The sequence below is a fragment of the Oncorhynchus mykiss genome, chromosome 32 (genome assembly GCF_013265735.2).
Source record: "Oncorhynchus mykiss isolate Arlee chromosome 32, USDA_OmykA_1.1, whole genome shotgun sequence".
Classification (NCBI taxonomy): Eukaryota; Metazoa; Chordata; class Actinopteri; order Salmoniformes; family Salmonidae; genus Oncorhynchus; species Oncorhynchus mykiss.
The window spans coordinates 28000731-28028620 of record NC_050572.1 but is presented as its reverse complement, the minus strand read 5'-3'; the positions used below and the strand labels follow the sequence as shown (position 1 = coordinate 28028620).

Genomic DNA, 27890 nt, shown 5'->3' with positions numbered 1-27890 from the left:
GGAGTATCAGACCACTGCAAATCTACCAAGACCTGGCCGTCCCTCTAAACTTTCAGCTCATACAAGGAGAAGACTGATCAGAGATGCAGCCAAGAGGCCCATGAGCACTCTGGATGAACTGCAGAGATCTACAGCTGAGGTGGGAGACTCTGTCCATAGGACAACAATCAGTCGTATATTGCACAAATCTGGCCTTTATGGAAGAGTGGCAAGAAGAAAGCCATTTCTTAAAGACATCCATAAAAAGTGTTGTTTAAAGTTTGCCACAAGCCACCTGGGAGACACACCAAACATGTGGAAGAAGGTGCTCTGGTCAGATGAAACCAAAATTTAACTTTTTGGCAACAATGCAAAACGTTATGTTTGGCGTAAAAGCAACACAGCTGAACACACCATCCCCACTGTCAAACATGGTGGTGGCAGCATCATGGTTTGGGCCTGCTTTTCTTCAGCAGGGACAGGGAAGATGGTTAAAATTGATGGGAAGATGGATGGAGCCAAATACAGGACCATTCTGGAAGAAAACCTGATGGAGTCTGCAAAAGACCTGAGACTGGGACGGAGATTTGTCTTCCAACAAGACAATGATCCAAAACATAAAGCAAAATCTACAATGGAATGGTTAAAAAATAAACATATCCAGGTGTTAGAATGGCCAAGTCAAAGTCCAGACCTGAATCCAATCGAGAATCTGTGGAAAGAACTGAAAACTGCTGTTCACAAATGCTCTCCATCCAACCTCACTGAGCTCGAGCTGTTTTGCAAGGAGGAATGGGAAAAAAAAATGTCAGTCTCTCAATGTGCAAAACTGATAGAGACATACCCCAAGCGACTTACAGCTGTAATCACAGCAAAAGGTGGCGCTACAAAGTATTAACTTAAGGGGGCTGAATAATTTTGCACGCCCAATTTTTCAGTTTTTGATTTGTTAAAAAAGTTTGAAATATCCAATAAATGTCGTTCCACTTCATGATTGTGTCCCACTTGTTGTTGATTCTTCACAAAAAAATACAGTTTTATATCTTTATGTTTGAAGCCTGAAATGTGGCAAAAGGTCGCAAAGTTCAAGGGGGCCGAATACTTTCGCAAGGCACTGTATTTTTTATTTTTTTATTTTACCTTTATTTAACTAGGCAAGTCAGTTAAGAACAAATTCTTATTTTCAATGACGGCCTGGGAACAGTGGGTTAACTGCCTGTTCAGGGGCAGAACGACAGATTTGTACCTTGTCAGCTTGGGGGTTTGAACTCACAACCTTCCGGTTACTAGTCCAACGCTCTAACCACTAGGCTACCCTGCCGCCCCAATATATATATATGTATATGTATATATAAGGACAAAAACACACATCACGACGAGACACCACAACACTACATAAGAGACCCAAGACAACATAGCATGACATAGCACAACATAGCATGACAAAAACACATAACACAGCATGGTAGCAACACAACAACATGGTAGAAACACAACATGGTAGCAGCACAATACATGGTACAAACATTATTGGTCACAGACAACAGCACAAAGGGCAAGAAGGAAGAGACAACAATACATCACGCGAAGCAGCCACAACTGTCAGTAAGAGTGTCCATGATTGAGTCTTTGAATGAAGAGATGGAGATAACACTCAAACTGGACAGTTTTTTTCTGCAGCTCGTTCCAGTCGCTAGCTGCAGCGAACTGAAAAGAGGAGCGACCCAGGGATGTATGTGGGATCTGAGGACGCATGCCAAATCTTTTCAGTCTCCTGATGGGGAAAAGGCGTTGTCGTGCCCTCTTCATGACTTTGTTGGTGTGTTTGGACTAGAGGTCGACCGATTAATCGGAATGGCCGATTAATTAGGGCCGATTTCCGATTGTTATGAAAACTTGAAAATCGGCCCTAATTTTTGGCAGATTTGGCAGATTTTTAAATTACTTTTTTTAATATATATTTTTTTACACCTTTATTTAACTAGGCAAGTCAGTTAAGAAAACATTCTTATTTTCAATTAAGGCCTAGGAACGGTGGGTTAACTGCCTTGTTCAGGGGCAGAACGACAGATTTTTACCTTGTCAGCTAAGGGATTTGTTTTTGCAACCTTCCAACGCTCTAACCACCTGCCTTACATTGTACTTCACGAGGAGCCTGCATGGCAGGCAAACTACCTGTTACGCGAGGGCAGCAAGAGGCCAAGGTAAGTTGCTAGCTAGCATTAAACTTATCTTATAAAAAACAATCAATCTTAACATAATCACTAGTTAACTACACATGGTTGATATTACTAGTTTATCTAGCATGTCCTGCGTTGCATATAATCGATGCGGTGCCTGTTAATTTCACAAATCCCAGCCTACTTCGCCAAACGGGTGATGATTTAGCACTGTCGTTGCACCAAACCTAACCATAAACATCAATGCCTTTCTTTAAAATCAATACACAAGCATATATTTTTAAACCTGCATATTTAGTTAATATTTCCTGCTAACATGAATTTCTTATAATTATGGAAATTGTGTCACTTCTCTTCACTTTTCGCGTTCCGTGCAAGCAGTCAGGGTATATGCAGCAGTTTGGGCCGCCTGGCTCGTTGCGAACTGTGTGTAGTCCATTTATACCTAACAAAGACCGTAATTAATTTGCCAGAATTGTACATAATTATGACATAACATTGAAGGTTGTACAATGTAACAGCAATATTTAGACTTAGGGATGCCACCCGTTAGATAAAATACGGAACGGTTCCGTATTTCACTGAAAGAATAAACGTTTTGTTTTCTAAATGATAGTTTCCGGATTTGACCCTATCAATGACCAAAGGCTCATATTTCTGTGTGTTATTATGTTACAATTAAGTCTATGATTTGATATTTGATAGAGCAGTCTGACTGAGCGATGGTAGGCAGCAGCAGGCTTGTAAGCATTCATTCAAACAGCACTTTGGTGCATTTACCAGCAGCTCTTCGCTGTGCTTCACGCATTGAGCTGTTTATGACTTCAAGCCTATCAACTCCCGAGATTAGGCTGGTGTAACCGATGTTAAATGGCTAGCTAGTTAGCGGGGTGCACGCTAATAGCGTTTCAAACGTCACTCGCTCTGAGACTTGGAGTAGTTGTTTCCCTTGCTCTGCAGGGGCCGCAGCTTTTGTGGAGCAATGGGTAACGATGCTTCGAGGGTGGCTGTTGTCGATGTGTTCCTGGTTCGAGCCCAGGTAGGGACGAGGAGAGGGACGGAAGCTATAGTGTTACACTGGCAATACTAAAGTGCCTATAAGAACATCCAATAGTCAAAGGTATATGAAATACAAATGATATAGAGAGAAATAGTCCTATAATTCCTAGAACCTAAAACTTCTTACCTGGGAATATTGAAGACTCATGTTAAAAGGAACCACCCGCTTTCATATGTTCTCATGTTCTGAGCAAGGAACTTAAACGTTAGCTTTTTTACTTTCTTCTCCAACACTTTGTTTTGGCATTATTTAAACCAAATCGAACATGTTTTATTATTTATTCGAGGCTAAATTGATTTTATTTATGTATTATATTAAGCTAAAAGAAGTGTTCATTCAGTATTGTTGTAATTGTCATTATTACAAATACAAATAAAACAAAACAAATATTATTTTAAATCATCCGATTAGTCGGTGTTAGCTTTTTTTGGTCCTCCAATAATCGGAATTGGCGTTGAAAAAAACAATCGGTCGACCTCTAGTTTGGACCATGATTGTTTGTTGGTGATGTGGACACCAAGGAACTTGAAACTCTCGACCCGCTCCACTACAGCCCTGTCATTGTAAATGGGGGTGTGTTCGGCCCTCCTTTTCCTGTAGGCAATGATCATCTCCTTTGTCTTGTTTACATTGAGGGAACAAGGTCACTGCCAGGTCTCTGACCTCTTCTCTATAGGCTGTCTCATCGTTGTCGGTGATCAGGCCTACCACCGTTGTGTCATCAGCAAACTTAATGATGGTGTTGGAGTCATGCTTGTCCACGCAGTCGTGGGTGAACAGGGAGTACAGAAGTGGACTAAGCACGCACCCCTGAGGGGCCCCCGTGTTGAGAATCAGCGTGGCAGATGTGTTGTTGCCTACCCATACCACCTGGGGGTTGGCCCGTCAGGAAGTCCAAGATCCAGTTCCAGAGGAAGGTGTTAAGTCCCAGGGCTTATCCTTATCCAAAAAACGCATTTCAACAAGCAACGACTCATTTTCAACAACTATTTTTTGCCCTTTTTGTTCAATTCTTGGGCTTCACTGTTATCTACTCATCTTTTTTACTAACTGTGCTTGACTCACTTTCAGCTTCAAACAACACTTCTACTTCAGCCATCTCAACCTCTCCTCCATCGAAGATTCATCTCCACAGAGAACGAGCCACCCTGCCCAAACTCATTTCCCCACAGCTGTAATCGCTGCCAAAGGTGATTCTATTGTATTGACTCAAGGGTGTGAATACTTATGTAAATTAGATTTCTGTATTTCATTTTTCAATGCATTTGCTAAATGTTCTAAAAATATGTTTTCACTTTGTCATTATGGGGTATTGTGTGTATATGGGTGAGAAAAGCCCCATCTATATTTCATCCATTTTGAATTCAGGCTGTAACAACAACATTTGGAATAAGTGAAGAGGTATGAATACTTTCTGAAGGCAATGTTAATTACTAAGACCATGTGGGCAAATAAGATTCCTTTAATGCATGAATAAGAGCAAGACCAGAGTGCAGCAGCAGTTACCTGGCAAAGGCAATAATCTGGTATTCATGTAATTGAAGTTGTAGCGTGTAGTGTAGCAGTCGTCCATGACAACATCCCTGAGCCATCACACTACCTCGGTGATGATGAGTTACTATCAGAGGGAAGACTCACTATGCAGAGGTTGTCTCTCAAACATCATCCGACTAACAGCAGAATGCAGAAATGGATGTACCCAGAGTTTTTCCAGGTCTGTAACTCAGTCAGGTGAAACTCCTGGCCCAATATATAACCCAACTGAGTGTGACCCGGAAGTAAAGCCTGTGAGCAGAGAATAAACAGGAAGTGAACTCACCCTCTCCTCCTCCTCCCTGAGGTCAGGCATGGTACTGATGCAGAGTGTTACCGCGGTGATGGCCACAAACACCACCGACAGAAAGGCAAAGATCTTCCCAGGAAGTCCAGATTGAGGGTTCTCCACCATGTCATGGAGACTGCGCATACACCCCGCCATGCGGCTCTCCTCCTCCTCCTCCCCCCCCGCCCCGGGGGGCCCAAGCCCATCCTCACAGCTCTGGGGGGTCAGGGTGGTGGTGAGCTCTGCTTCCTCCTCCTCCATCCTAAGCTGCTCCTTGAGCTCCTCCTGTCTTATGCGTAGCTTCCTGAGGCAGCACCACTCCAACCTGGTGTCCTCCAGGCCCCAGTAGACAAGCTCCTCCTGAAAGGACAGGGCACACATCTCCCTCAGCAGTCGGAGCCGCCCTGCCGCCAGGAACGTCACAATGGTGCGGAACGCAGATGGGCTGCGGTCGAAGAAGAACTCCTGGCGCCCGTCGTCGTAGTCGTCACACACCTCCATGATCTCGTCCAATGAGCTGCAGCTCCTCAGCCGGCCCAGCCGCGTCAGAGGAAACTCCTCCAGAACGGACCAGGGGATACGGTACCTGGTGGGAGAGGAAAACATATGTTTCTGTGCCCGGTTTATATGCCTTTTAAACCTTGCACCAGAGCCCTCCCGAGTAGCGCAGCGGTCTAAGGCACTGCATCGCATTGATTATCGAGTTGAACACGCCAACTCCTGATTCTGTGGATACGGTACCTGATCCCGCCTACATTGATAACGGCTGACAGGTCGTTCTCCTCCTGCGCCTCATTGGGCCTCCGCAGCAGTCGCTGCCGTTTAAAGAACACGCCCTTCTTAGTGACCACCTCCTGCTGGTTCTCCAGGGGGAAGTGGAAGGGCGTGAACTCTTTTTCCGTGCTGCCCGCTAGGAAGGCCACCTCCTGGTACATCCCTGCTGCTCCTCTGGGGGACCCTGGTTGGGAGGAAAGGGGTGAGGTTGGGGGTGTGTTTCACTGGCCGACTGGGTTGGCAGGGACCTCACCCATCCAGGAGCAGGGCTGGTCTCTGTGGAAACAAAGCAGAGGAAAGAAAGTTCTGGGTTTTTTCCGAGATGATCTCACAGGTTTATTGGGACAAATTTGGTCCGAATCTCAAGGTTAAGCCGTTTCTAAAAATCCCTCTTCATACTCACTCTCTCATCACACCACAACAAGTCTTACATCAGCAGAAACCCTGATGCAGAGAGAGGAATTGGTTAAGTTGTGGTATTTAACATTGCTGAGGCCCTAAATGGAGGTGCTTCTCTTTAAAGTATTATTTATCAAGGTTCACTGAATGACAATAAATACAGACCAATTAACTGTGGAAATTCAACAAAGAAAATAAGTAACAGGTTGGCTATACCAGAGTAAAACTTCCTGTAATTCATCTTTCATGGGCCATTGACTTTGTTTACAACAGAAAAAGGGCAATTAATTCTGCAGCATTAATGTCTTGTTTTAATCTTCTTCCAATATATATTTTTTTAGTTAGTATAACCACAGCTTCAACCAAAGAAACAAACCCCTAAGATGTGGCACTTTCTAATGGCACCTTCCAGTCTTAATACTGACAGAATGCAGCGCCGCTCTGCGTAGTGGGGGTTAAATGATTCATACCAAGCCAAATGAGATCACAGTGAACTACTATCAGCCACAATACTCCTCTTCATGATTCAGCATTACACTCTAAAACTTGTCAGTTTCAATTAAGAGTAGTCATTCACGAGAGTGATCCGAAACTCAAAATCCCCGAGTAGCACAGTGGTCTAATGTACTGCATCTTAGTGCAAGAGGCGTCACTACAGTCCCTGGTTCGAATTCAGTATGTATCCCATCCGGCCGTGATTGGGAGACCCATAGGGCAGCGCACAAGTGGCCCAGCGTCATCCGGGTTTGGCTGGGGTAGGCCGTCATTGTAAGTAAGAATTTGTTCTTAACTGCCTTGCCTTGTTAAATAAAATTAAAAAACAGGACACTGACTGTTGGTGGATAAGAGGAAAACATTACGAAATCTTTGAGAAATTATAGAATGTATATGTCCTTCATCAAACCCTAATCTCTCGTGTCCAATAATACATGTCCACTCCAAAGTCTCCAGAGACCAGAGTGCTTTGATGAGGTATTGATTTATTGTGATGTATTTTACATTATATTGCTGCAGATGGGTGAAAACATTTCAGTCAGGTCTACTGCAACTAAAGTAGAGCGCTGAAAGATGCTAGCGTAATGACAGCCTAATGAGCTAGGGAGGAGACTTCAAACAGACGACAATGATTTTACTGACCTGTTACTCGTATGCATGAAAGACAACTGCAGATTTAGGAAACCCCAAAAAAGCAAGGTTGAGCCAGGAGTATCCATCGCCCGCTGATTAAACACAGTGAAAAGTGTCAGTGCGCTCCAGTGCCTGGCTCGAGGGGAAAATAAGCTCCAGATAGATAATATGTCACATCTTCTGCTGAAGCCTTGTGTTCTAATGTATTTACCACGTGGTTTACCACATTCTCTTTGGTTCATTTTACAATGTACAAAAGGGGGCACAAAAAAATGGGGATGGATCCAGGGTCAAGTGCAGATAACGGAGTGTGTTTTTCCTATGTAATCCGTAAATTACTATACCTAACAAAAATATAAAACGCAACATTTTCAATGATTTTACTGAGTTACAGTTCATAAGGAAATCAGTCAATTGAAATAAATTAGGCCCTAATCTATGTATTTCACATGACTGAGCAGGGGCGGAGCCAGGCCCAGCCAATCAGAATAAGTTTTGCCACAAAAAGGCTTTATTACAGACAGAAATACTTCAGTTTCGTCAGCTGTCCTGATCTCAGACGATCCCGCAGGTGAAGCCGGATATGGAGTTCCTGGGCTGACGTGGTTACACATGGTCTGCGGCTGTGAGGGTGTTTGGACATACTGCCAAATTATCTAAAACGAAGTTTGAAGTGGCTTATGGTAGAGAAATGAACATTAAATTCTCTGGCAACAGCTCTGGTGGACATGCTCCCTCAAAACTTTAGACACTTAAGGCATTGTGTTGTGTGACGAAACTGCACATTTTAGAGTGGCCTTTTATTGTCCCCAGTACAACGTGCACCTGTGTAATGATCATGCTGTTTAATCAGCTTCTTGATATTCCACACCTGTCAGGTGGATGGATTATCTTGACAAAGGAGAAATGCCCACTAACAGGGATGCAAACAAATTTGAGAGAAATAAGCTTTTTGCACATATGAAACATTTCTGGGATATTTTATTTCAGATCATAAAACCAAAACTTTATTAAAACAATTGGTGTTTCCAATGACATAATCTGTGTGCATCGTGTGATTTTGACTAATTGTGAGTAGGCATTGCCTACTAAATTGGTTGATGAGGTCTTTGGAAATGCTTATCTTCATATTTTTTACTACAAAACATAGAAATGCACCATTTTCACATATGTTCATGATTGGGTGGTGCTGGAGATGATGAATATGAAGTTGAACAATTTGGAAATTTCCCTTTAGAAGAATTAGAAGCGTTAGAAGAAAACAACCCATCAAGCACATTTGGTGTCACAGTGGTCTCTGACTTGTGGTCTGACTCACTCAAGTGGAACAAACACTCATTTACACCTTTTTTCAATGCTGAATTGAATGTCATCGACAAAACAGAAAAGGTGTCAATGTATTTTTTTTTCTGCAAACATCCTACACATCAGATGTCATTGGTTAGCATGACATCTGTCTCTGGGGGCTCAGGTCCATAAATGCACAGAAAACCACCCCTGAGAGGAGGAGGTTATGAACTGTGACATAACACCCACAGACCATACAGTGCCATCATTTACAATCACAGGTGTAGGATCTTATATTTGATCACTTTTATTGCTGAGGATTTTCCAGCTCCACAGGAAATGCAGATGAGCTTTGTGATTTACATAAATTCACTGAAAACCCACACAATTATATTAACAGTATTGCACTTTTCATGTAGCCTACTTTTGACCAGCTAATAGACTAACCACTGATCAAACAACATTATGGACTAAACGTTCAAATTATGTTGATGCAGGATTATTTTGCTACGACAATACTGGTCAAATGAAGATCCTACATCTGTATGATGGACCACGTAATCATACAGATAGGGCCTTTGACTAGTCGTCAACATAATGAATGCTGAGACAGTAGCCTGGTCCCAGATCCATTTGTGCCGTCTTGCTGGAAAACGGAGGATAGTACAATGCTTGGTCCTACATACAGGACTGCTGAGAGAGATGACTTTAAACTACAGGTAGCCTCTCTCCAGTTGTGCTCACCAGTGGTGACCGCTGGAGGGACTACACTATCCTTCAACAACAAAATAGGTCCTGTGTAGTCTCTGTAGTACGATATTGTATCATAGCATTATGCCTACTCTACATATCCTGCCATACTGGAGTGACGTGGGCTTCCAGTTTAATCTGCGATAATGTCTAACAGTGCACGGATGGTTTGGGGAAGACAATATCCATATTTGAACGAGTAAACTTTTAAAATCGGCTGAGAACAGAGCATGGTTGCTGCGCTGCTTCACTGACCACTTTCATAAATACACGTCATTACCATAAACATTCTGAAAGCCCAAAGATGGGTTCATGAAAATCATCCGGGCTTTATTTAACTAGGCATGTCAGTTAAGAACAAATTCTTATTTTCAACGGCTAGGTAATTGTGACCCATTTATTCAGCCCTTTAATGAAAGCAATTATAAAATACACCAGGGGAAAGTAACAACGAAAAGGCAGATGAAGGTAGCCCTAATCTAGAGGTATTCTAAAATGTAACATGTGCATCAGATTTGAGCCATCTAGTGGACCAATACTCAGAACAGTCCTGACCAACAGTCCTGACCCTTGCCAAGGTCCCGCATCTGCTATATCCCATGCGTCAAGCTGCATGTGGAGCTGGAGTACGTGGCTGTAAAAAGCATAGGATAGTTCATCCTTACAGTCGTAGATGGGAGATGTACTTTCAAGATGGAGAGGAGGATGACAACATCAAAATAGAACATTGTAACAAAAAAAATAGCCATTTTGGGAGGGATTCATGCCCCACGAGGAAGACAAAACAGCTCCTGTAAAAAGAGCTTGATGGTCTATTCAAACAGAAAGGCATGACATCTTAGTAAGGTTGGGTAGTTTTGTTTATTAAAAGTGCTGTACTTTGTTCATTTGCAAAAGGGCTTTAGAGAGAATGCAAAGTACAGTATCAGATAAATAGCCTCAAGGTAGAGACTTAGAGGGTGTTTGATGCCTACTGAAATGTACAGTAGAGCACTTGTTTCTGTACAGGCATCGGTATGAGAAGTCCATCCACAATAACACTCTATTCTTCCATACATCGTTACACAACCACACAAGGGAGTGGCTGCATTTCTACTGTTAGAACGTGATTTATGCAATGTATGTGGTCTATAGTGGCTGAATCACATCCTTCATGTAGTTTGGAAATAGTGCAGCTACAATGTCCAAGACACATTTCCCCCTTGAGGGCAATAATGTTTCTATCGCCTTTGGAATTTGTCTTGAAGGTAATTATTTCTCCCTGCATGTACTCAGATATTACATGGACTGTCTGTGTGTGGTTCCAGGACATATAGGAAAAAAATGGGAGAATACTGTCATGTGTAACAGCATTAACCTCCCCAACCCCCAGTCCAGTCCACACATCAACAAGTGAATGAAATGTGGGAGGAATGCATAGACCTATATATAGAGATTCCATACAGGCAGTAAAAGGAGAGCCATTTGAGAGGGTAGGAGCTGTTTTAAAAGGGTGTACAACCCATTGACTTGTATGGAACTCAATCACAGTCCATGATAGGTTCTAGAAAGAGTTTAGCTGAGAGGGTGGAATTCAGTAGACTATATAAATATTTTGTTTAATACAATTATAGCCCCATTTGTTTTGTGGTTATACAATTATTGATTATTGTCAATCAGAACGCTTGCACTGAGCCAAGACGGCCAAAAATCCAATATTCAAAGGCCTATATTTGAAATAAATCACCTATAGATTAATCTTATCTCGGAGACAACTTTAAACCTGGCTCTGTCAGATTTTGCACATCTTGCAAAAAGGAACCCGCTGCCATAGGCTACGGTGCTTTGGGATATGAGAGAGACACACCGTTGGACAAGTCGTTCATAGTAAGGAAAGGTTTCAAATGCATCCCAATTTCTTCCACACTGCATACATCGTGAATCAACATTCGCCTAGCCAGTTTATATGGATGGACATTAGATCATAGACACATTTGTGACAATTGCCTCTAACCTAAGTGCGCCGCGCACTCCAACATTTAGAAAAATGTTATGGCTACTATGTAGTAGATGCTGAATAAATATTTTTCAAAGTGTCTGTACAAACATTGAAATACCATTCATGATTACCACACCTACCCGCTGTGTTCGGTTTGTGTCCATCGGCAGAGAACTTCCCCACATTTCGATATCAATTATGAAAGCGCATATTGGTCAATATGAAATACATGCTCCAGTCGACTCCGTCCTCCGTATAAATGATCCTAACATGGTAATTGACTTTATACCAGGTGCACTCAATCCCAGGTAACGTCACGTGCTTTACTTCCGACTCATATGGAGCAAGTTTGAAGGTTCGGTAAACTTGCTGCACACCCGCATTAGCAAGATCAAGGGGAGAATAAAAAATACTGAAAACTACTTTGATTGTTTTAAGTCGAATGAACTACAATAATTGCAAAAGAATCCGTCCAAATTCAACAAAATCACGAGAGAACAGTTGGAAAAAGACACCGCGGATTTGAGAAGAGCCCAGCGTGAATGATTGGGTGTTGCCGCTCTGTGATAACTCCAATTTGAGGGCTCTGCTCTGACTGTCTAGGATGCCGACAGAGACTACTCCGCTCACGCGCAAAATCGCGCTGCGCGGTTTGTGCCATGCTCTGCTTCTTCCCCGAATTGAATCCTGCTTCCAACAGCCATTTCAAGAAGCTCACACTGTGATTGCAGAAGAAAAAAAATCATGAGGCATACACATGTTTAATTGCGCACAAATGAATGTATGCGCAGAAATAAAAAAATATAGGTTATACATAATTTGAGTTTGGAATGTTCTTTGTGTTATAAAAGATCGACGGGATAAACACAGCTAGGGCTACTACAATGACGCTACTGTATTATTACATGGTTATAGGCTCCTCTCGTTTTCCTATAATGGTGTAGGGCCTACCATAGGCTGTGGTGTAGGCCTATGAAATAAATGATTTCAGAGTGATTGTGCATACAATTTATGGAAAGTGAAAGATGAGGGGAAGTGAAGGAAGACTATGCAGTTGGTCCTTCTTGATTGACTGGTGTGATGATAGGTGTCTCATTTACAAAGCAGGTAGCAGCCAGGCACAGCAATGCATCATTTGTCTGTTCATTTCAGTGCTAGTGTCTGTCACAACATATATCAGTACCATAGGACCCATCTGCGTCACAAGGCCGTAATTGCTTCATGTGTTTGAATGAAGAAACAAAGCAAACGTGGTAATGATAACATCACTAATGAAGGTCTGATGGATGGACCTCTATAGATGAACAGCCTAGTAACAGATGAGGGTCGACACAGGGCAGGTGATGACACTGGCTTACATTAGGCCTACTACAATTCTAATGTTTACATTGATACTGTTATTCACCAGCACATCATTGACTGGAATGAACAATTGCCACAGTCAGTTGGTGACTGGATTGAGTTCGCCTCTCAAGTAATATTACGGTAAATACAAATATAGAAACAGAGTTGGGGCCAGGATTTTTCCTAACCAGGTGACCCAGGTAAAAACTCTGGACCCTAGTTATGATGAGGTCTAACTATGAGAGCCTGAGCATTGGTACCATTCACTGTAAAGTCACCAGTCAGCAGCTGACAGGTCCTAGACTCTCACCTCTAGAGGAGGAGTCTGTCCTACCATTCAGTGATGATTAAAAGGGACAACTAGCTGTCATCGCTATGCCATATCAATGACACAAAAGCCTTTTGTGAGTGAAGGATGCCTCAGGTTATGATGTGATTCAGCTTCACCTGAGGATGTGAGCCCCAGTGGAATCATTTGTTGTGGAAAAAGTTAATTAGATTTTCTACATTGTGAGAAACATCTCAAAGTCTCATCCCAAAGAAAACACCCCTCAGAAGTCTCCAGCAAGAGATCATATGTATTTAGAAAAGATCTGGAGCAAATGACTCCTGTTGTCTAGGCTAAAGGTCATTCATCTCCATTCCTTCTCTCATAATGTCCCTCAGACATTAAAATGTCTCTTTAACTTCATGGTGATAGAGAAAGAAAGTTCCAGAGATTGTTCCCTAAAACAAAAGTTTGTTCGGTTTTACCTTGTCTCGAATTGCTGAGAGAGAGCTGACTGGTGGATGAGATTAGCCTTGAACTATATGAAGTGGGAAGAGTGGAAGTTGTGTTAAAAAGAGCTATAGTCTATTGATTGATTGTCAATCACTTCTAAATGCTTTTATGTCCTCAGGAGGTTTTCTGAGTGCACATTACAGGTTTACCTCTTCCTACCACACTGTACGAGAAAGCAACAAATCAGCAGAAACTAGATTACACTGTCTAAGATGAGTAAACGTGAATTACATTACAGCGCTATTAAACGGGCGCTATGGTTTGTGACATTGATGAATTACCGTGTTCAGAATGTCCAACATCAACTGATTCCACTGTCTCTGTCTCCAGTCCTCCTGTACAACCAACCCCTCGGAGGGAGAATCTACTGACTCCATCAGGGTCGTGAGTAATGAGTTTATAAACCCACGATTATGTTTACACACTCTCCGGGTTGTGCCGTAGGTTTAGGATAGAGTGATGGAGGAGGATGAAGAGGGAAACCCATAGATATAAAGTATAGAAGAGAGGAAGACTGTCGGAACTCTGACAAACAGGACCTGTGAGTCTGTTGTGAGTCCCAAATGGCACCCTATTCCCTATGCAGTGTACTACCAGAGGGCCGGTCAAAAGAAGTGCACGATTGGGAATAGGGTGCCATTTAAACCAGTGTGTTTCCACTGAGGTTAAAAATGCAGCTCTGTTTGCTCTGAGCTAATGATTCATAGTGATGCCGCTGTCTGTATCAGGTATTGATTAAGCAGACTAGGATGCTCCCAGCCATTAGGGATCAGTGATACACAGGAGGAGGGTGGTTTAAACCTTTAGAATGGGACTACCTTCTCCTACAATGGCATGCTTGCCAACCACACTGGAAACATCACCAGATTAGGAATAATAAAGGAAAATACTAAAGCCAAATCATTAAATTGGGTAGATATTGTCATTATTCAGGTCACAGGAAAGGTTGAGCAGCATAAAAGCTTTGTCCACTGAACCACCACACTCACTTGCTGTTTGGACTAATCTCGGTTAACCCAGAACTAAAATCTTGCGTAATTTCATCAGACGTTTACGAAGTCTGTCCACAAGATATTACGTTTGGAGAAACCATTCCTACTAAGTAGACAAAACATTAGGAACACCTGCTCTTTCAATAACAGACTGACCAGGTGAATCCAGGCGAAAGCTATGACCCCTTATTGATGTCACCTGTTAAATCCACTTCAATCAGTGTAGATGAAAGGGAGGAGACAGGTCAAAGAAGGATTTTGAAGCCTTGAGACATGGATTGTGTATGTGTGCCATCCAGAGGGTGAATGGGTAAGACAAAATATTGAAGTGCCTTTGAACTGGGTATGGTAGTAGGTGTCAGGCACACCGGTCAAGAACTGCAATGCTCAACAGTTTCCCGTGTGTATCAAGAATGGTCCACCACTCAAAGGACATCAAGCCAATTTGTGGGAAGCATTGGAGCCAACATGGGCCAGCATCCCTGTGGAATGCTTTTGACACCTTGTAGAGTCCATGCCCTGACGAATTGAGACTGTTCTGAGGGCAAAGTGGGGGGTGGTGTTCCTAATGTTTGGTATACTCAGTGTACGTTCCTTCATTAGTAGGGCACATACTTCTTCAGTTTTGTTCTGTGGAAGTAAAGAGAGAGACATAAACACTATGAGCACATATCAGTGTAATTATGGTGCTCTTGACCCATATTAAAATGGCCACAATCACAATTATCTCCAGAGTAGTGCTGACACAGGGCAGCTCTGCTCCTAGCTCCTAAGCTTCTACAAGCCTTTCGCTACATCAGCAATAACATCTGCTAAACATGTGGATGTGACAAATAAAATTAGATTTGATTTCACAGTGGACCAGACGCCATATTAATCAAAACACTTTATTGTCTACGTACACATGTTGTACACACGCTTACACACACACACACACACACACACACACACACACACACATGGACGCACGCACACACACATAGTCTATCTTTCACAAATGCATTTCATGGTCACTCATAATAATAATAAGAAATATTCATACATATAAACCAACACCCACACAAACATAAAAAGTACAAATCTCTACTCTAAATACCATTTATTCCCAAATCAGCCTTTTATTCTGGCTAAGCTTTCAAGCTTATTGCCTTCTCCCTTCATTAAAATAATAATATTTCCTCTGGAGAAGCACGGAGAGAAACTATCACTTAAATGCAGCATTCAACTTAATCATTACAAGATAATTACCCATAATAGTCACATCCATTTGAATAAAGTGCCCATTTGGATAATGGAAGTCGGAATCATGAAACATTTCTCCTTTTCAATCGTTCTCCTTTGAAATGTTGCCTCTGTGATGACTTGGAGCCGGGAGTGGATTCAGCAGGGATCATTCATAGACAGGCCTTGGAGGAGAGAGCTGAGAGGAGCGGAGCAGAGGCGAGAAATGTTCATCCCTGCTCTTTACTCAAGGTCTCTGTCCATCAGAGAAAAATGTAAGGGTGCTGAAAGAACAAGTAATGTGATTGACAGGCTCTGAGTCAGCTGTATTACTCATATTAACCTTCTCCTCTCCATAGCAGAGAAGAGAAAAGAGAAGCGAGAGATGTATACATGAAAGTATGTCTTTCCTTCCATTGCCTGCTGTGAGGTCGAAGCTCAACTAGGATCTAATCCAAAGACATACTGTAGGTCTATAGATGAAGCAGGGTTGTCACTCCTTGTACTCTGTCACATGACACGGAGTACAAGCAGTGGAATGTTAGCTAAACAGAGACTGGCAACCCGGCTACTAAATATCTCACTTCGCCTCTTCCTCTCTGGTTATATTGATAAAGACCCAACAGGGACCAACCACTAACAGAGACCAGCTTTGCATATAAATCCATGACCGTCGCAAAAATGAACTCCATCCAATTCCATGAAATTTGACTTGATCCGATTAAATTAGACTAGTAGGTGAACTCGTTCAAGAACACTTTCACTAACATGTATAGATTCCATATGGTCAAACCTGAGAATAGAAGAGCAAATGTAGAGTAGAAATGACTAGTGAGACGCTACGGAGTGTGTGTTTGTTTTACTGTGTGAGGCTCAGCATCATGGGTTGGAGAGCAAGAGAAGAGAAGACGAGAGAAAGAGAGGGATGTAGAAGGGGAGTACGGCATGTCTCAGGGAGGTGTGCGTGTGTGTAGTTTTGTAGCACATCTCAGAGAGAAGTGTGTGTGTAGTTTGTAAAGTAAACATGAAGGTGCAAGAGAAATTCAATGAGGCAAGCATCTGACAGAGTATCTGTGTGATGTCAGAACACTTTATCTCCTGATTGGTCCTGTCTGACAGGGAGACGTGTTGTGTAATACTGAAGAGCATTGTCTACACTGAGGGACGACTGTCATGTAGGAGTGATGCCATCTGAAGTAAGACAATGACTGAAAAGAGGAGAGAGAAGGTAGGCCTATATGGGAAGGACCAAGAGACTGAAAAACAGCTTCTATCTCAAGGCCATCAGACTGTTAAATAGCCACCACTAGCCGGCTTCCACCCAGTTATGCAACCCTGCACCTTAGAGGCTGCTGCCCTATATACATAGACTTGGAATTAATGGCCACTTTAATAATGGAACACTAGTCACTATAATAATGTTTATATACTGCATTACTCATCTCACATGTATTCTATTCTACTGTATTTTAGTCAATGCGACTCCGACATGGCTCGATCTACTATTTATGTATTTCTTAATTCCATTCTTTTACTCTTAGATTTGTGTGTATTGTTGTGAATTGTTGGATACTACTGCACTGTTGGCGCTAGGAACACAAGTGTCACGACTTTCGCCAAAGTCTGTCCCTCTCCTTGTTCGGGCGGTGTTCGGCGGTCGACGTTACCGACCTTCTAGCCATCACTGATCCATTTTTCATTTTCCATTGGTTTTGTCTTGTCTTCCTTCACACCTGGTTCCAATCCCATCAATTACATATTGTGTATTTAACCCTCTGTTTCCCCTCATGTCCTTGTCGGAGATTGTGTGATTGTATGTGATGTGTAAGTTATGTGTTGGTGTGCGACGGGTTTTGTACCCACTTTGTTATTTTGTACATTTTGGTTTTTGGAGTTTTATCAGAACTTATTAAACGACTTCCCTGCCACCAACACGCACCCTTTACAACAAGCATTTAGTCACACCTGCAATAACATGTGTATGTGACCAATAACATGTGACCGATATACCCAAGAAGACTCAAGTCTATAATCGCTGCCAAAGGTGCTTCAACAAAGTTCTGAGTAAAGGGTCTGAATACTTATGTAAATGTGATATTTCCTTTTTTTTTGTATATATTTGCAACAATTCCTAAAAACCTGTTTTTGCTTTGTCTTTATGAGGTATTGTGTGTAGATTGATGAGACACTTGAATATTATTTTTTTTAATTATAGAATAAGACTGTAACGTAACAAAATGTGGGAAAAAGTCAAGGGGTCTGAAGACTTTCCAAATGCACTGTGCTGTCTGGCTATCATTATAGTAGATCCTTTGATGGACTTTGACATCGCATCAAGATATTTCTGTGGCTGGCAAATCAATGATGTTGCTGAGAGGAATCATAACTCACTTCCAGCTAAAAAGGAAAGATAGTAATTCACTCACCCAACTTTATTTACAGTCAAGTATTTACAATGAAATAAATCCACTATTTACTCATGACTGCTGCTTAGAGGGAGTTTTGACGAGAGGCAGTTTTGACACTCCACCTTCTACAAAAAGACAAAGTCACAGGAAAGGTCCCAGCCTGTTTGGTAGGCTGATGCTGTGGGCGACTTCCCCCTCCTCCACCTCTTCCTCCTCCTCCTCCCATGTCCTTAACCATCATAATGGTTAATGTGCCCCACATTCAATTGCAAATCATTGAACATCAATGGGGAAAACAGCCATAAAATAGAGAGTTGCATGTGGGGGCGATAGGTAGTCTAGCGGTTAGACTGTTGAGTCAGTGACCGAAAGGTTGCTGGATTGAATCCCTGAGCTGACAAGGTAAAAATGTGTTGTTCTGAACAAGGCAGTTAATCCACTGTTCCCTGGTAGGCTGTCATTGTAAATAAGAATTTGTTCTTAACTGGCTTGCCTAGTTAAAAAAAAATGCAACTGGTTTTAAATGTGCTGCATGGCTGAGGCGTCTGTCCATAGATTAACTGTATACTACACCTTCCGCCATGATTATTACGACACGTCTTATAAACAGAGCAGGCTGCAGATGTTAGAGAAGTCTGTCTTTCTTTCTCTTTTCATTTTTTTCTTTCTCTTCCGCTTGACTTCCTGTCAGCAGCCCATCCGCCATAAGGTTCTGTACTGTATGGCGTGTTGTTGTTATGAAGTGTCAAAGTGTCACAACAGCAGCGTCCTAGACCTCAGCACTGCGAACTGCTAGTTTTTCAGTGAGGCTCAAGAATAAAAAACATACACTTTGTGAGTTTCCAAGAAGTTGGGGAAGCCAACATTAATTAAGAGGCTGCAGCACATGAAAAGGAACATCTTAAGTCATGATGATCTGTATGTCCAAACATTAAAGCCTTGCAGTTTCTCAAAATATCTCCAGGCGCAACACTACCCAAGGAGCTGCTCTGCGATTGAGCCTGTCTGGAGTGGTTTTCACTTTGGGGACTATCACGTTGGTTCCATTTCACCAGGAAAGCTAAAACAAGCCCAGCTAAAGAATTTGAAAGAAAACCAAATACTTTTTTTAACACAGTTCTGCAAAATGATATCTTCCCCCTGACTTCCACTTATGCAGTAAATGTTATAATTTCCTATAGTAGCTAAATATTATCATGTCCTATAGTAGCTAAATATTATCATGTCCTATAGTAGCTAAATGTTATCGAGTCCTATAGTAGCTAAATGTTATCATGTCCTATTGTAGCTCAATGTTATCATGTCCTATAGTAGCTAAATGTTATCATGTCCTATAGCAGTTAAATGTTATAATTTCCTATAGTAGCTAAATTGTATAATTTCCTATAGTAGCTAAATATTATCATGTCCTATAGTAGCTAAATGTTATCATGTCCTATAGTAGCTAAATGTTATCATGTCCTATAGCAGTTAAATGTTATAATTTCCTATAGTAGCTAAATGTTATCATGTCCTATAGTAGCTAAATGTTATCATGTCCTATAGCAGTTAAATGTTATAATTTCCTATAGTAGCTAAATGGTATAATTTCCTATAGTAGCTAAATGTTATCATGTCCTATAGTAGCTAAATGTTATCATGTCCTATAGCAGTTAAATGTTATAATTTCCTATAGTAGCTAAATGTTATAATTTCCTATAGTAGCTAAATGTTATGTCCTATAGTAGCTAAATGTTATCATGTCCTATAGTAGCTAAATGTTATCATGTCCTATAGCAGTTAAATGTTATAATTTCCTATAGTAGCTAAATGGTATAATTTCCTATAGTAGCTAAATGTTATCATGTCCTATAGTAGTTAAATGTTATCATGTCCTATAGCAGTTAAATGTTATAATTTCATATAGTAGCTAAATGTTATCATGTCCTATAGCAGTTAAATGTTATAATTTCCTATAGTAGCTAAATGGTATAATTTCCTATAGTAGCTAAATGTTATCATGTCCTATAGTAGTTAAATGTTATCATTTCCTATAGTTGTAACGGCTTTCTTCGGATGAAGTAAAGGGGGACCAAAACACAGCGTGGTGATGATTCATGTTTGTTTAATAAAGGAAAACTATACATGAATAAACTACAAAACAATGAAATGTGAAAACCTAAACAGTCCTATCTGGTGCAAACACAGAGACAGGAACAATTACCCACAAAACACTCAAAGAATATGGCTGCCTAAAAATGGTTCCCAATCAGAGACAACGATAAACACCTGCCTCTGATTGAGAACCACTCCAGACAGCCATAGACTTTGCTAGAGAACCCCACTAAACCACAATCCCAATACCTACGAAAACCCCAAGACAAAACACACCACATAAATAAACCCATGTCACACCCTGGCCTGACCAAAATAATAAAGAAAACACAAAATATTAAGACCAGGGCGTGACAATAGTAGCTAAATGTTATCATGTCCTATAGCAGTTAAATGTTATAATTTCCTATAGCAGTTAAATGTTATAATTTCCTATAGTAGTTAAACGTTATCATGTCCTATAGCAGCTAAATGTTATAATTTCCTATAGTAGTTAAATGTTATAATTTCCTATAGTTGTTAAATGTTATCATGTCCTATATTAGCTAAATGTTATCATGTCCTATAGTAGCTAAATGTTATCATGTCCTATATTAGCTAAATGTTATCATGTCCTCTCAACACTGGAAACAAAGAGCAAACAAAGACAAACCGTCCGCAGTAAGGCTCGGGGCCCTGTGAGAGGTCTTATGACTGTAATAAATCACACAACCACAGATAGATGGGCTAGAGTTGGAATCTTTAGGAAGTCCACAAATTCTCTTCATGAAATTGACATAACCTTAGTTCACATTGCAATGCGGGGAAGACAGATAGAGAGAAGGAAAGAGAAAGACAGATATAGAGAAGGAAAGAGGGGAGTACAGATAGAGAGAAGGAAAGAGAGGAAGACAGACAGAGAGAAGGAAAGAGGGGAGGACAGATAGAGAGAAGGAGAGAGAGGAAGACAGACAGAGAGAAGGAAAGAGAGGAAGACAGACAGAGAGGAAGAAGTTTCATCGTACAACAGGACAGCGACCCTAAGCACACAGCCAAGACAACGCAGGAGTGGCTTCGGGACAAGTCTCTGAATGTCCTTCAGTGGCCCAGCCAGAGCCAGAACTTGAACCTGATTGAACATTTCTGGAGAGACCTGAAAATAGCTGTGCAGCAACGCTCCCTCTACAACCTGACCGAGCTTGAGAGGATCTGCAGAGAAGAATGGGAGAAACTCCCCAAATACAGGTGTGCCAAGCTTGTAGCATCATACCCAAGAAGACTTGAGGCTGTAATCACTGCCAAAGGTGATTCAACAAATGACTAGTTACGAGTAAAGGGTCTGAATATTTCTGTAATATATATTTTTTATAATCATTTTCTTTATTAAAAAACGTTTTGCTTTGTAATTACTTTGTCAAAATGTGGAACAAGTCAAGGGGTCTGTCTACTTTCCGAAGGCACTGTAGGTAAAATTGCGCTTCCCTCGATGTATAATATCTCACCATCAATGAAAATATGATTATTCCCACTATTAATTTATAATACAGGGAATCTTGAAATATAAGCCAGCTACTATATACACTATAAAATGAAATGGTCTTCTTTGACTGTCTGTGTGTGATGAGCTAGCCTCATAACAGCTAGCGGCTAAAAACACAGTAACCATCTGAGAGAGAGGGGCTTTAAAGGGAAGGTTGTTGTATAGCTTGTTAGCTCTGTCAGAATCCTTAGCCCTTGTGAAGCAGCCAAGGGAAGCATGGCGAGACAGGTGATTGGCTACTTGTTGTGTTGTGGAAGGAACATGAAGATCAGAGGCTGGTGGGAGGAGCAATAGGAATCAATGTAATGGCTGGAATGGAATTGTATCAGACACATCAAACATATGGAAACCACATGTTTGACTCCGTTCCATTGATTCCGTGCCAGCCGTTACAATGGGCCCATCCTCCTATAGCTCCTCCGACCAGCCTCCTCTGATAGATATGGACATCAGGACATGTACAGGACCCCTCAGACCTCTGGTTCTGCTTTGAAATAAACATCATGATTCTAAAGCTGACGTTCAGAAGGGGCATCAAATACATGTTTCCTGTTATTTTGTTTCAAGGCTAGAAAATAATCTCTCATTTTAAAGGGCATAGTGCACAGCACAAAGAAAGACCAGAGGCACTTTTTAACAGATTTTCAAGCAACCAAATCATCCAGACCATATCGGCTGAAAATATACATAGCTACTATAAATACATCTAATGTTCCTAGAAGGTGATATTGAGGCATGTGATCCCCTGATGTCTCAGAGATGGAGAAGAATGGTATCTCCACACAACTGTCAAATCTCCAGCTATTTCTTACTGTACACAGTATGGTTCAGATAAAACATTTATAATGCAACAACATCTAGTGTTATTCCCAGTTTCAATCAATCAATAAAATGTATTTATAAAGCCCTTCTTACATCAGCTGATGTCACAAAGTGTCCAGCCTAAAACCCCAAACAGCAAGCAATGCAGATGTAGAAGCACAGTGACTAGGAAAAACTCCCTAGAAAGGCTGGAACCTAGGAAGAAACTTAGAGAGGAACCAGGCTATGAGTGGGTGACCAGTCCTCTTCTGGCGGTGCTGGGTGGAGATTATAACAGTACATGGCCAAGATGTTCAAGCATTCATAGGTGACCAGCAGGGTCTTTCCACCTCTTCGTGAGCTCTGCTGGCATTATTTTATTTTAAAACTCCATTACACTGTAAATTCACATTGGTGGATTTATAAAGTCACATACGTAGGTGCATGGTGCCATAATGTACTCTCAGCAAAAACCGCTGAGTAGTTCCACTTTAATATTTCAAATAAGCAGCAGCCTAAACTCTATTGTGCCCGTGGACAAAAATACCCACGCCATTAACAACCAACCGCTGTATGACTGGAGGAGTGGGTAATTGGCTGCTGAGGTCTGGGATTCTGAACCGTATGGCCCGTCACTACTAGGGACAGAGTCACGGCTTGACAGACAAAGGGGGATATGTTATAAGCATGTGAGAGGGACATGATTGAGTTACAGAGTATTTATTCACTTTGACAGTAGCACCACTGGCACCCAATAGTTGTTCCTGAACTAGCACTTTAAAATGAGTGTTGAGAAGCGTACAAATTCAACATGGCACCTAAAGATACCAGAATTATAAGGAAGGCATGCAGGCGTGCGCACGCGCACGCAAACACACACACACACACACACACACACATACACACCAGAGGAGGAGCTGTCTTGTCTTGTTGAACTGACCCAGTTATTACCAGCAGCATTAAACACATGATCAGATTTACAATGCAGCTATTGAAATACAACCACAAGCTATTTTCGGAACCTAAGACTGGAATGCGCTCAATAGCTTCAAAACCCTTATTTTTAAAGTTGGCTTTACTATGTCTGTAAACAAAACAAAACACAGGCAACACAGGGCTATACAAAACACAAACACTTTAAAAAAATAATAATTTGTACCCCTTTTTCGTGGTATCCAATTGTTGTAGAAGCTATAATTCTTGTCTCAACTGCGCATCCAACCCGGAAGCCAGCCGCACCAATGTGTCGGAGGCTACACCGTGCACCTGGCAACCTTGGCTAGCGTGCACTGCGCCCGGCCCGCCACAGGAGTCGCTGGTGCGCGATGAGACAAGGAGATCCCTACCGACCAATCCCTCCCTAACCCGGACGACGCTAGGCCAATTGTGCGTCGCCCCACGGACCTCCCGGTCGCGGCCGGTTACGACAGAGCCTGGGCGCGAACCCAGGGACTCTGATGGCACAGCTGGCGCTGCAGTACAGCGCCCTTAACCACTGCGCCACCCGGGAGGCCCACCTCTACTGTTGACCAGGTCCCATAGGGGTGCCAGAGGGGATGGCGCCGGAGGTGATGGCTGCCGTTTTACGGGCTCCTAACCAATTGCGCTATTTTGTGTGTTTTTTCACATTGACCTAAAATAGCTTCTGGATATCAGAACAGCGATTACTCACCTCAAACTGGACAAAGATTTTTTATTTAATGAGTCTGACGTGAAGGATATAATGTTGCTCCCAGACAAGGCCCAAATCCCTGTCATTCACATGAAGAAAATAAGGAAATAGAGGGGGCAAAGATCAGGGTGCCTCGTGAGAATTCGTCGGCGAGTGGGTAACCCGCCTCTACCATCCGTACTATTGGCCAACGTGCAATCACTGTAGAATAAACTGGATGAGCTCCGTTCGAGACTATCCTACCATCGGGACAGTTTCGCTGAGTCGTGGCTGAACAACGACACGGATAATATTCAGCTGGGTTTTCCGTAAACCGGCAGGACAGAACAGCTACGTCCGGTAAAACAAGAGGTGGGGGTGTGTGTCTTTTTGTCATTAACAGCTGGTGCGCAATGTCTAATATTAAGGTAGTCTCGAGGTATTGCCCACCTGAGGTAGAATACCTCATGATAAGCTGTAGACCACACTATTTATTTAAGAGAGTTTTCATCTATATTTTTTGTAGGTGTCTATTTACCCCTACAAACCGATGCTGGCACTAAGACTGCACACAACAAGCTGTATAAGACCATAAGCAAACAAGAACATGCTCATCCAGAAGTGGCGATCTAGTGGCCAGGGATTTTAATGCAGGCAAACTTAAATCTGTTTTACCTCATTTCTACCAGCATGTCACATGTGCAACCAGAGGGGAAAAAAATCTAGATCACCTTTACTCCACACACAGAGATGCGTACAAAGCTCTCCCTCCATTTGGCAAATCTGACCGTAATTATATCCTCCTGATTCCTGCTTGCAAGCAAAAATTAAAGCAGGAATTACCAGTGAGTCCTTCAATACGGAAGTGGTCAGATGACGTGGATGCTATGCTATAGGACTGTTTTGTTAGCACAGACTGGAATATGTTCCGGGACTCATCAAATAGCATTGTGGAGTTTACCACCTCAGTCCCCGGCTTCATCAAAGACGTCATCCACACAGTTACCGTACGTACATATCCCAACCGGAAGCCATGGATTACAGGCAACATCCGCACTTATCTGAAGGAAAGAGCTGTCACTTTCAAGGAGCGGGACACTAATCTGGACGCTTATAAGAGATCCCGCTATGCCCTTAGATGAACCATCAAACAGGCAAAGTGTCAATGCAGGACTAAGACTAAAAAATCTGCTGTTTCCAGCTTCAATAGTCATTTACAACATTAACAATGTATTTCTGATTAATTTGATGTTGTTTTTTATTTTTACCCCTTTTTCATGGTATCCAATTGTTTAGTAGCTACTATCTTGTCTCATCGCTACAACTCCCGTACGGGCTCGGGAGAGACGAAGGTTGAAAGTCATGCGTCCTCCGATACACAACCCAACCAAGCCGCACTGCTTCTTAACACAGCGCGCATCCAACCCGGAAGCCGCACCAATGTGTCGGAGGAAACACTGTGCACCCGGCAAACTTGGCTAGCGTGCACTGTGCCCAGCCTGCCACAGGAGTCGCTGGTGCGCGATAAGACAAGGATATCCCTACCCTCCCTAACCCGGATGACGCTAGGTCGTGGCCGGTTACGACAGAGCCTGGGCGCGAACCCAGGGTCTCTAGTGGCACAGTAGTACAGCGCCCTTAACCACTGCGCCACCCGGGACGCTATTTGATGTTATTTTAATGGACAAAAAATGTGCTTTTCTTTAAAAAACAAGGACATTTCTAAGTGACCCCAAACTTTTGAAAGGTAGTGTATATAGGGAATAGGGTGCCATTAGGGACGCACACGATACAATACACTCCATTCGTTACACATTATTACACAAGTATCAATTATAAGTTCTGTGAGAGGGTTGTCTGGCACAGGGCCTAAAGGTGGCCGGGATTGGGTTTCTTCAGTCACAATACATTTTCCATTGATCAATGTCATAGGTGCTATTAAAATCGTGTGACTATAGTTCTACTAGTGAGTAAGCATCTCGGAGACTGATGGAAGTATATTACTCATGAAAAATGTCCCAAATCAATTCTTATAGTCAGCCGAACCAGAGTAATGGAGGAAAGTCGTTTTCTGTCTAGGCATTTTTCAGTACCATGGATAGGTAGATAGACGTCTGTCTAATGGAAATGTTACTTTACAGAACTTTAGTAGACATACTGACAGTGAAGCTAGGGAGAATTCATTCACATCCCAAGAAGCCCCAGCAACAAAGTCTCAGCTCAAATCCAATCATTTTATCGTAAAGTCACGTGGCTCACTGCCAGTTTATCAACTCACTCTATGTTGAAGTAATCATTTTTTCCACCACCATGTTACAACATGGTGGTGGGGAAATGAGGTCCAGAGATGTGTGTGTGTGTGTGTGATGAATATAGTGTGTATGGTGTGTGTGTGTGATGAATATAGTGTGTATGGTGTGTGTGTGTGTGTGTGTGATGAATATAGTGTGTATGGTGTGTGTGTGATGAATATAGTGTGTATGGTGTGTGTGTGTGTGATGAATATAGTGTGTATGGTGTGTGTGTGTGATGAATATAGTGTGTATGGTGTGTGTGATGAATATAGTGTGTATGGTTTGTGTGTGTGATGAATATAGTGTGTATGGTGTGTGTGTGATGAATATAGTGTGTATGGTGTGTGTGTGATGAATATAGTGTGTATGTGATGAATATAGTGTGTATGGTGTGTGTGTGATGAATATAGTGTGTATGTGATGAATATAGTGTGTATGGTGTGTGTGTGATGAATATAGTGTGTATGTGATGAATATAGTGTGTATGGTGTGTGTGTGATGAATATAGTGTGTATGTGATGAATATAGTGTGTATGGTGTGTGTGTGATGAATATAGTGTGTATGGTGTGTGTGTGATGAATATAGTGTGTATGGTGTGTGTGTGATGAATATAGTGTGTATGGTGTGTGTGTGATGAATATAGTGTGTATGGTGTGTGTGTGTGATGAATATAGTGTGTATGGTGTGTGTGTGATGAATATAGTGTGTATGGTGTGTGTGTGATGAATATAGTGTGTATGGTGTGTGTGTGTGCGCACACTCCATGTCTGGGCCAGCAGCAGTTCATCCAGAGGTAACAGACTGTCCCTCCAACAGAGACATTGTTTGTAAATTTGTTGTTCGTCTGACTGGCTGAACAAATCTCTATCGACTGCTGCTAAATGCCACCATTGAGCTGGATAGCAACCAGCTTTTCTTCTGGGAACTCGTTACTTGTTCTTCTTCTCAACACACAGACACACCGAGAGAGAAAGAGAGACAGTCATTTCAAAGACAAATTAATAAACAAATCTTTATTCAATGAAAAGTATTTTCTGTCAGGTCAAGTATGAAATAGAATATATAAATACTTTACATTGTTTTTATTTTCAATGAAAAGACTCAGCAAACAAAAATTGAATAGAGAAAACCAAGGATGGGGTGAATGTCCCAACCACAAACTATTTCCTCTTTATCTATCTAATAAGGTGAATAATATGACAGAGTCTAAGGAGACACTGTACAGTGGCAGTTCATGTTCTGGGTGAGGACCCAGCATCACAGCATTTTAACTCCTGACCCATGACCTATCACCCCTGACCAATCGCAGCCCTGGATTCCAACACTACCTAAGAGGAGGCGGGGAAAACCTATTTCGGTCATTTCTGGTATATCATCAAAATAAATCAATCACAGCACGTTTTTGGACTCATTCAGCAGTTTTTACC

The 27890-nt window shown here is 41.9% G+C and overlaps 1 protein-coding gene across 3 annotated transcripts in view; it reads right to left on the bottom strand.

Annotated features, from left to right (window-relative positions):
• The window catches only part of kcng2 (potassium voltage-gated channel, subfamily G, member 2), a 28023-nt gene extending 15968 nt beyond the window's left edge, over positions 1-12055 (bottom strand). Inside the window, exons 1-4 of one of the 3 annotated variants that reach the window (XM_021560318.2) lie at positions 11498-12055; positions 6219-6259; positions 5783-6091; positions 5039-5627 (exon numbers count right to left, since the gene is read on the bottom strand). In XM_021560318.2, coding sequence (XP_021415993.2) covers positions 5039-5627; positions 5783-5976 — 783 coding nt within the window. In that variant the 5' untranslated portion in view covers positions 5977-6091; positions 6219-6259; positions 11498-12055. The remainder of the gene's footprint in view (positions 1-5038; positions 5628-5782; positions 6092-6218; positions 6260-11497) is intronic. The other 2 variants (XM_036971389.1, XM_021560317.2) reach the window with 2 other exon arrangements.
• Between the last annotated feature and the right edge of the window lie 15835 nt (positions 12056-27890).